The 10,921-nt window shown below is 36.8% G+C and overlaps 1 protein-coding gene across 1 annotated transcript; it reads right to left on the bottom strand.

The window, feature by feature from the left end:
• Positions 1-5,580: 5,580 nt before the first annotated feature.
• LOC129516944 (lysine-rich nucleolar protein 1-like) lies at positions 5,581-6,962 on the bottom strand. Its single transcript, XM_055336522.1, is given in 2 exon segments — positions 5,581-6,128; positions 6,131-6,962. Coding segments are annotated over 2 exon segments (1,368 nt in total). The 5' UTR covers positions 6,951-6,962.
• Between the last annotated feature and the right edge of the window lie 3,959 nt (positions 6,963-10,921).

Below are 10,921 nucleotides of genomic sequence, written 5' to 3'. Positions count from 1 at the left end.
GCTGCCTTCAGCCCAGGGCGTGATGATGGAGACCAGGGATCGAGTCCCACATCGGGCTCCCTGCATAGAGCCCTCTGCCTGTGTCTCTGCCTCTGTGTGTGAGTGTCTCTCATGAATAAATAAATAAAACCTTAAAAAAACTGCATAGCAAAGGAAATCATCAACAAAATGAAAAGTCAATCTCCTGAAAAGGAAAACAATATTTGCAAATTAAATATCTGAGAAGGGGTTAGTATTTAAAAAATAAAAAGAACTCATACCACTTATGACAAAAAACAAAAACAAAAACAAAAACACACCTGACCAGAAAATGGGTGGGGAATATGAATAGACACTTTTCCAAAGAAGACATACAGATGGCTGATAGGTATATGAAAAGATGGTCAACATTGTTAATCATCAGAGAAATGAAGATAAAAGCCAAAATGAGATATCATCCCCTTGTTGTAAGAATGACTATTATTTTTTTTAAAAAAGGACAAGAAATAACAAGTGTTAGCAAGTACGTGGAGAAAGGGAAACCGTGTGCACTATTGGTGGAAATGTAAATTGGTGCAGCCACTATGGGGATCAATCAGTACAGAGGCTCCTGAAAAACTTAAGATTAAAATTATAATATGACCTAGAAATTCCACTTCTGGGTATTCATTGGAAGAAAATGAAAACACTAACTTGAAAACGTATGCACCCCCATGTTCATTGTAGAATTATGTATAATAACCAAGACATGGAAACAACCTACATGTCCATTGATGGGTGAATGGATGAAGAAACTGTGAAATACCTACACAATGGAATATTACTCAGCCACAAAAAAGAGTGAAATCTTGCCATTTTCAACTACATGGAGGGAACTCAAGGGCACTATATCAAGTGAAGTAAGTGAGACAGAAAATGATAAATATTATATGATCTCACTTACATGTGGAATCTAAAAAACAAACAAACAAAAACCAAGCTTTTGGATATAGAGAAGAGATTGGTAGTTGCCTGAAGCAGGGAGTGGAGTTGGGTAAAATGGGTGAAGGGGGTCAAAAGGTACAAATTTCCAGTTATAAAATGAATAAGTCAAGGAGATATAATGTACAGCCGGGTGACTGTAACTAATAATACTTCATTGTATTTTGAAAGTATGTAGTAGAGGGGATCTTAAACATTTTAATCATAAGAAAAGAAGATTCTGTAACTATGTATGGTCACTACTTATTGTAGTGATCATTTTGCAATGTATACACATTTCAAGTCATTACATTGTACATCTGAAACTAATATTACATCAACCATATCTCAAAAAAATAAATAGTAAATGCAATATACTATATTGTTCATACATCCTACAGTAAGAATCTGATACATATCAAATGCAATGTAACAAACAGTTTTAGAAAAAAAATGCAGAACATAATATGCTATTTAAAAAATAAGGGGCCATGTGTTTTTGAAGGGATATGAAAATTGGGATCAGTAGCCAAAAATCTGTATTTGGTACCATTCCTAATTATCTGAATTACCTTGACTATTCTTTTAAGACATCCTTCATAAAATTGATGAGCTAGACTGAAAAATTTATTTGCCCCCCTTCAACTGTAAGATCCTGAATGCCTGTGAGTATTAATTCTATAGATGTATTGGTATTTTCTAAACAAAAAAATCTGGGTATATAATCTCGTGATGAAATTCTGTAATACCTATTTGTGAGAGGGCAGTTTAGGCAATGTAGTCAAGATGCCAAAATGATGATGTGAAAAAAGTTTTATTACAGTGCCTGGAGCATAACAAGCATAGAGTAAATATTAGCTTCTCTTATTTTTACTCTCTATACACACTATAGCTACAATGATTTTCTAACAGCAAATTTTGATGAGTAGAGGATATGCCAGAGTGATTCTGGAAGAAAAAAAAAAAACATTGTAAGAGGAAAATATATACACTCGTCTCTACATTGCACATGAAGCTTGTCCTCGATCTTTTCAGCTGACATCTGAGTGTCCTGGTCTATTCTGTTTTATATCTCTATTATTTACTTTTTTAAAATTTACAGATATATTTGCTGTTAAGTACAACCTTGCACTGAGGGCATTGGAGGATTACTTCACGGACAGGCATCCTAAGTAATATTGATTTGATCTGGCTCACAGGAAAGACATCTTTAAAAAACATAAGTCATCTGAGCAAAATATAAACTCATGAAACTTATTGTGTTTAACCCTGAGAAGAGGTTCTCAACAAAATCGCTTTCTATCTAGGTGCATATCACAATAACTTGTGGAGGTTTTTCAAATTGCAAGTACTTCTCTTAACCTGTCTGGTGAGTTTGTATGACATATTGTGAGCCCTGGCCCCTTCTTCCCTCAGATAATTACCGCTGTTGTAGTAGGCCGAGACATGATGTAACCTTCAAGTGAGGATAAATGATAATACAAATGGTTGAAAATGTAGCATACTGCAACATTTATTGATTATCCCAGAAGACCTGTTGGTCTTATGTGACTCCTCCCATTTTTAGAGCTTATCACCTTTTCCAACATACAGCATTACAGTAGATGCTACGTAGTTTCTTGCTTTGATGCGTTCACTAATGAAATAGCACTGAAAGTTGAATGAAGGGACCATTTTTTAATTCCCACCATTTCCTAACCATGTGAACTTGGGCGTGCAGTAGTCAAGCTGCCTGAGGTAGACGTGTACAGGCATACATCATTTTATTGCAGATACTGTGTTTTTTACAGTTTGAAGGTTTGTGGCAACCCTGCATCCAGCAAATCTATTGGTGCCATTTTCAACAGCATTTGCTCACTTTATATCTCTGTGTCACATTCTGGTAATTCTTTATGAGATTCTTTTGAGATCTCAAAAATTCTTTTGAGATTCTTTTTGAGATTCTTTTTGAGATCTCAAAAATTCTTTTTGAGATATCTGAAACTTTGCCTTTATTATTATTTTTGTTTTGGTGATTTGTGATCAGTGATTACAGGTGCTAAAAGCTCAGATGATAGCATTTTTTAGTAATAAAGTATTTTTAATTAAGTTATTTACACTTCTTTTTTAGACACAATGCTATTGCACACTTAATAGACTATGGTATAGGTTAGACATTTATAAAGTTTTACATGCAGTGGGAATCCAAAAATATATATATCATTTGAGTCCTTCCACTACAATATTTGCTTTATTGTGATGTTCTAAAACTAAACCGACAATGTCTCCAAGGTATTCCTAGATCGCAAATGATTGTTATGTATATCTGAAACTTAAGGGCATGTCAGGGATACTGATAGGAGTAAGAAGTTGTTTAAAATTGTCTGTGCTAAGAAAACATAGTTGTTTTTTTTTTTTTAGATTCTTCAGAGCCAAATTTATTCTAATATTTAAGGAAGTTTGTCAGAGAAAATAAGAGATAAGATACTTTGAAAACATAGATGTGCATTGAAGGGAAGAAGTGAAAGTTAAGATTTTTTATAAGTTAAGAGTGAGTAGAGAAGGAGATGGTAAGAGTATAAAAGAGAGATGGAACAGGTAATAATCAGAAAGATTTTATTACAGAATTTAAGAGTCAAAAAAAATAAAAAAAAAAGAATTTAAGAGTCACACCACCAAGTCACACAGACAAGTCCCATGTGTTTTCAAAATTAACCAGTGAAATCACTTGCTAAATAAACATCATGAATTTTCACTCAATGAATGTTTATGGAATGGAGATATATATGTAAAGGTTATGATTAATACTTTGGCCTCTAAACCATTTGAATCACAAATATAAGGAAATAAAATGCTCTAAAGGGAAGATACTACAGATGACGAAGTCCTCAAAGTTGTTCAGTGATGGACCAAAACCTCTATGACATAGAAAATGTATTTGTCGGACAGCCCGGGTGGCTCAGTGGTTTAGCACCACCTTCAGCCCAGGGCATGGTCCTGGAGACCCAGGATCGAATCCCACGTCGGGCTTCCTGCATGGAGCCTGCTTCTCCCTCTGCCTGTGTCTCTGTCTCTCTCTCTCTCTCTGTGTGTTTCTCATGAATGAATAAATAAAATCCTTAAAAAAAAGAAAATATATTTGTCATATTCCTGCACTTTATAAGTCACAACTGATTAATACTTTATTGAATGAAAAGAAATTCTTAATTGTGTTTCTCCAAGTTCCTGACCTCAAGGGATTTCCCTTCCAAGAGAAGGAACCAAAGTGAGTTCTAAAATAAATAGCATTCTAAGTTCTAGTATGTCTAATACTTGGGCAAAGTTGATTATTGTGCAAGGTATTTTATCATACAGTTATTAAAAGAAATGACTCTACTCTATGAAATGATAGATTAAAATTCCTGAAGTAAAGTCAAAATTGTGGATGCTTGCATATTTTACAATCCATTATAGTTTTCTTGTTTTTGTTTGATTCCGCCCCCCCCCCCCCCACCTTTGGGAGACTTAGGTAATGAGAGGAAAACTATTCTGGTTTTTTGTTTGTTTTTTGTTTTTAATTTTCCAAATTCTTTCTTGTTAATCAGTTACCCTCAGTATAGACATTCTCTCATCCTCTGGAATGATCTGAACTGCAAGTCTCTAAAGTTCACAGCCTATGCAGAAGGCCACAGATACTTAGGTTTTCCGCCTTGCTCTGTGCTTCTTTGGGTCAGTAGGCGCCAACAAAAATATAAGTGAGCCACATGTGTAATTTTCAATTCTACTAGCCACATTACAAAATAAAATAAAAAATAGCATCTATTTTCCCAAATAGATATAGATTTTTAGAACAGATTTAGATTTACAGAAAAACCGATGTACTAGTGCAGAGATAAAAAAGTCAGCTGAGATTCTCTTAGGGATTGCATTGAATCCATAGATTAATTTGGAAGCATTGTCATTTTAACAATATTAAGTTTACCAATACATGAATATTTCATATTCTTCCATATGTTGAATGGAAGAATGTTGAATCTCTTTAATTTCTTTCAATACTGTTTCTTTAGTGCAGTGAATAAATTTTGCATTTATTTTTTTAAATTTATTCCTATGTAGTTTGTTCTTTCAATGCTATTAAAAGGGGAAATGTCTTAATTTTCAATTTGGAATGTTCACTCCAAATATACAGATATACAATTGATTTTTGTAATCACCTTTACAGAAAATCTGCTGATTTAATTTTTTATTTTTATTTATTTTTTTACTGGTTGAGTGAACCCAGGCAATTTTATTACTTTATCCCTGAACCTCAGTTTCCTCATCAGTAAGATGGGGATAATAGCACCTATTTCATAATTACTAACTACATTAATGCAAGGGAAACACAGTAGTACGTACCTGGCACATACTAAGCACTCAGCAAATTCAGCTATTATTTATATATGCTGATGTCTTCAAACAGGGATGGAATCTTAATACAGAAAACAGGAGGTGTCAGTCACTCATAGGTCCTCTTGGCTTCTAAAACATGAGCTCCCTGACCCCAGTTCATCCAAGCACATGGGCATAGTTTTCCTTAATCTCTGCAGAGGTGTGATTTGAGACAGTTGTCAGATGGCTTCCAACTGCATCACTGAATAATAAAAGCAATTTTGGCTATTTTGAAGGACTAGACAGTAGACTTTAATCTTCAAACTTGATGGACTTGGAAGCGTTCCTGTCAATATAAAAGATTTTGTCTGGAGCAGAGGAGAAGCCAAGGCCAGCACCACGCTTGTACTTCCAGCTCATGGCCCCGTCATAGTCTTGCTGCAGGTTCTGCTGCAGGGCGTCGGCTGCCTTCTTGTTGAGAGCCACGCTGGGCCTTCCAATTGTGTTAGAGGGGCGGCTGAATGAAGGAGACACGTTTTTAAAGCCACCCATAAGTTTGAGAAATTTCAATTTCTGTCCCTCGTTTTGAAAACCAGCAGTATCCCACTGGCCAAACTGAGTTCCTGTCCACTTCTTTGGTTCAGAAACTTCTGTTTTGCCTGACTCACGATTGATCTCTTCTAGCAAGACCTTTCGCCTCACCTGGTCTATGTGCGCCTCATCCATGTTGCGTTTCTTTTCCAACACCACCTCTAAGTCTGTGTCAGGCTCCTCTTCCCAAGATTCTCCTGCTACTCTGCTCTCTTTCTCCTTCTTTTTATTCCTCTTCAGAGCTGGTTCCTCAATCCCTGGCTGCTCTTTTTCTTGGACTTCATTTTCTTCTTGGCAGGGGATTTGGGGTTATGTCCTATTGGGATATATTCTGGAGCTTCAGTTTTGACTGGCTTCTTACTTCCTTTCCTAGGGCTTCTCTCTACAGACTTAGAGCACTCAAGGTGCCCTAGAGAAGTATCTCCCTTCTGGTGGATTTTCTTTTTCTTCTTCATCTTCACATTGCATTCTCTGGAGCTCCCCTGCTTTCATTTCTGCCCTGAGGTTGCCTGCTCCTCGCCATCCTTCCCTACTGAACAAGTGTATAGAGCATCCCCAGACTCACAGAACCAAGGGCCCTTGGCTGAGGAGGCTGTAGCCTCCTGAATCTTTTTCTCCTTCTTGTGCTTTTTGGGTTTCTTGTCAACTCTGGTCACCTCCTCGTCCTCTTTTGGGTCTGGGGAGGTCTTCACTCTTGAGGCAGGGGGCATGGCCAGAGGCCATAAGGACTTTCTCTTTTTGCTCTTCTCCGCACCTTGAAACTCAGATGAACCAAGAGCCTGCTTCCTGGAGCTAGACAACTTCCCTGTCCGTCCAGCACGTAACACAGTCTCAGGTTCTAGGCACTCCTCACAGAGGATGCTGTGGCCCTTCTTTTTCTTCTTTTTCTTCACTAGAGGCATCTCTGATGTCTGTTCTAGGACCACACTCTTTGAAGGGGATGTGGCTCTTGTGGGACAGATCTCACTGAAATAAGTATCACTGTTTAAAATTGAGTATTGAGTCTCTGGTTCTTTGACCACCTTCTTCTTTTTCTTCTTTTTCTCTGGGAGCCCAAGGCCCAGGTCTCCTTTGTGGGTTTTGGTGATCATTTCCGCAGGCCAATCTTCCCTACCTCCACGTCAAATCCACTGATTTTAAATGTTAACCACATCTACAAAGTACCTTCACAGCAAAGCATATATTAATGTGTGATCAAATAACTGGGTGCTATGGCCTAGCCAACTTGGAACATGAAAATAATCATTACCTTCCAATGCTTGTCAACTTGGTATCCATACATATCTCCTTAAACCATAATTAATCTATAAATAATAGCAAAACCACATTTCCACCTAACATGGTAAAATTATCCTACGTATAACAAAAAATGTTTTAGCCCTTTTCCCAAAAAAGGATGCAGAATTCTTAGATGGTGTTCAGTCTTCTCATAGATATAAAAATATTGTGATGTTGACCATTATAAATAGAAGAAAACATATATATCTGATGTATATCACAAACACACATATTCATAACAAAATAAGGAAGAAATACTTATAATAATTATAGTCATAGTTTATGCATCTTGTCATGTAATCATAGCTGGTCTTTATAACTATCTACTACCCATTTGATACTCCATTTTCTTTCATCAACTATTAAGCTAATGTGATTCTTTTCTTGGTGAAGTGACCCCAACTTTAACATTGAATTAGCTGGGCCCTAAGTGGCCCTGCCTGGTTTTGAGTTCTAATTTTCCATTGATTCTAATCACAGACAGTGAGAGTACTAAGAGAGACCCCAAGGAATCTCCTGTATTCCAGACATACTCTTCCCTGAGTAGCAGCAGCCCAGTTTCCCCTTGATAATCAGAATCAGCAATATAGGAAATCCCTATTGATGCAGAGAAAGGTAGAGTCCAAAGTAGCTGGGTAGCAGTTATAATTTACGATTCAAAGAATCACCGTATTTCCTGATGCAAGCCCCCTTCCTTTGGAACTAACAACGTCTCTAAACCCACAAAGCATAAGGTCATAGAGACGGGAGGTGAAAATTTTGTTACACTCAATTTTTGTTACACCAGGTGTAATAGCAAGTTGTGTCATAATCATTTCTTCCACTTGATTCCTGGACCCAGAGGTCTTGGCTATGAGAGAAACAGCACCATGTATCAGACACAGTTTCAAAGCATACACAACCTTCTAGAGAAACTTGCTACAGCCTTGCAAGATATTGTCGCCCAGCTGACATAATCTACATATTCAAAAGACCATTCATTCCACCATTGGATTGACTGGATCATACGGCTCAAATGGAAGAGGAGCTTGTGTAGATATAAAAATATTGTGTTACAATAGCCATCTTTTGTTACAAAGCCATCTTTTGTTCTGTGACACACTCAGAAGTAGGAGCTTTTTGAGTCACTTGGTAAATGAGCCAGAGTAGCATATCCAGATGAGGAATATGTTGCCCTCAAAATCTAGAGAGGCCCAGTAGGCATTGTGTCTCTTTTTGGGTTACAGGAAATGCCAAATGCAATAATTTATCCTTCCCCTCAGCAGATGTATCTCAAGGGCCGCCTGGGTGACTCAGTGGGTTAAGCATCCAACTCTTGATTTCGACTCAGGTCATGATCTCGGGGTCATGATATGGACCCTGCATTGGACATAGAACCTGCTTAAGATTCTCTCCCCCTCCTTTTGCCCCTCCACCCCCTGCTCACACTCAATCTCTCTCTTAAAAAATGAGAGAGAGAAAGAGAGAGAGAGAGAGAGAGAGAGAGAGAGAGAGAGAGATCTCAACATGTTCCACACCACTGGCCCCCTAGAAATTTTACTGAGGTATAAGGCACTGAATTTTTGTTAGACACATTTCTCAACCTCTGGCATGTGAATGTCTTTCTATGAATAAATCTAATGCAGTGGCTATTGCTCAATCACTGGGCTCAAAAAACATAATGCCAACAATGTAGTGGGCCAGTGGGATGTCTTGTGGAATGGAAAGGTGATCAAGGGCTCTGTGAACTAAATTATGACAGACAGAGTTGACACCCTCAGTAGGTAAGTAGCAGACATTCTTATTTCTGATCTCAGGAGGAAACCATCTAGTCTTTCACCATTAATTTTTTCTTAGCTGTAGGGTTTTTGTAAACGCTATTTATAAGGTAATGAACTTTCCTTCTATTACTAGTTTGTTGATTATTTCCTCATGAAAGGATTTGGATTTTGCCAAATGTTTTTCTATGTCTATTGAGACAATTGTGAGTATCTTGGATTTTTTTCTATTATTATAATGTATTACATTAATTGATTTATTGTAACCAATTAGTATGTGTGTCTATACTAACCTCTGCATATAGATGTATTTCTAAAAATGTCTATATGTAACCACTCTTTGTATATTAAGCTAAATATGAATTCATACTATCTTCAATTTTATTTCATTGCCAGATGGATCATTGTAGCCTCAGTGTTTACTTACCCATAAATTCATGCTTCAAAGGTGAGAAATCTGATTTCCATCATCAGCTGTTTATTTACTTATTGTACATTTTTGATATACATATATAACAGTATAACAGTATGTTATATAATAAAATACTTAACTGTATCCCTGGAGGAACCAACTTTAGCAAGTAAAATACAGTGCTTATATGCAGTTCTTTTGACTTTTAATCTTATAGATGCCGCTAAAATCATTTAGGTCGGCACTTCCATCTTCCTTCACTGAGGGTGTTCCATGTACTTGGTATTCCAAATTTGATATTTCAATTAGATTCTCTTGTCAGATTCTGAATTCCTTTCTATGATTCTCTCAATTTCCTAAATGATTTTTTTAGATTTTGGATACATAAAGTTCCACTCTTTCTGATGTAAATATCTATGGATTTTAACAAACGCAAAATATCATGGATCCACCATTACACTGTCAGAATAGCTTCCCCACCCCAAAATCACCAAGTTTTACCCATTTAAACTTTCCCTACTGCCCTTCTAAACTCCTGGAAACCAATATGATCATTTTACTGACTATAATTTCGCCTTTTGAAGACTTTCATTTAATTGGAATTGCATGATATCTAGCCTATCTATATAGACTGGTTTCCCTCACTTAGCAATATGCCTTTAAGGTTTAATCATGTATTTAAATGGATGTACCAAAGTTTGTTTATCTACTTACCTGTTGAAGGATATCTTGGTTGCATTCAAGCTTTGGCAGTTATGAATAAAGCTGATCATAATTATATTTTCAGGGTTTTGTGTAGAAAGTGCTTACAAATTAGCTAAATACCTAGAAGTGCAAATGCTGGATTGCATGGTGATACCATGTTTAGCTTTGAAAAAACTGCCCAACGACTTTAAATAGTGGTATATTAGTTAGCATTCCCATTCACAATGCATGAGAGGTCCTGCTGTTTCATATCCTCATCAGCATTTGGTATTGTCAGTTTTTTAGATTATCTATTACTTAATCTGCAGTTCCCTAATGACAAAATATTTTAGTGTCTTTTTATATACTCATCTGTATATTGTCTTGGTGAGGAATCTATTCAGATTTTTGCCCATTTTTATTTGTGTTCATTTTCTTATCATTGAGTATTAAGAACTTTTGTATATTTTGCATATAAGCCTTTCATCAGAAAGATATTTTTTAATAATACATTTTATTTTTTTAAAGTATATACTAAAATGTGTATTTTAGGGGCACCTCGATGGCTCAGTCAGTTAAGTGGCTGCCTTTGGCTCAGGCCATGATCTTTGGGTCTTGGGATGGAGCCCTGCTTCAGCCTCCCTGCTAAGCAGAGAGTCTGTTTCTCCTCTGCCCCTCCCTCCAATGCTCTATCTCCCTCTCTCTCAATAAGTAAAATAAATAAAAATAAAATAAATAAAATCTTTAAAACGTTTTTAACTTTTTTTAAAGATTTTATTTATTCATGAGAGACAGAGAGAGAGAGAGAGAGAGAGAGAGAGGGAGACATAGGCAGAGGGAGAAGCAGGCTTCCCACAAGGAGCCCGATGCAGGACTCAATCTCAGACCCCATGTCCAGAGTCAAAGGCAGAGGCTCAAATGCTGAGCCACC

Source organism: Nyctereutes procyonoides, unplaced genomic scaffold (assembly GCF_905146905.1).
Source record: "Nyctereutes procyonoides isolate TBG_1078 unplaced genomic scaffold, NYPRO_anot_genome, whole genome shotgun sequence".
Classification (NCBI taxonomy): Eukaryota; Metazoa; Chordata; class Mammalia; order Carnivora; family Canidae; genus Nyctereutes; species Nyctereutes procyonoides.
This window is presented reverse-complemented; position numbering and strand designations above follow the sequence as displayed.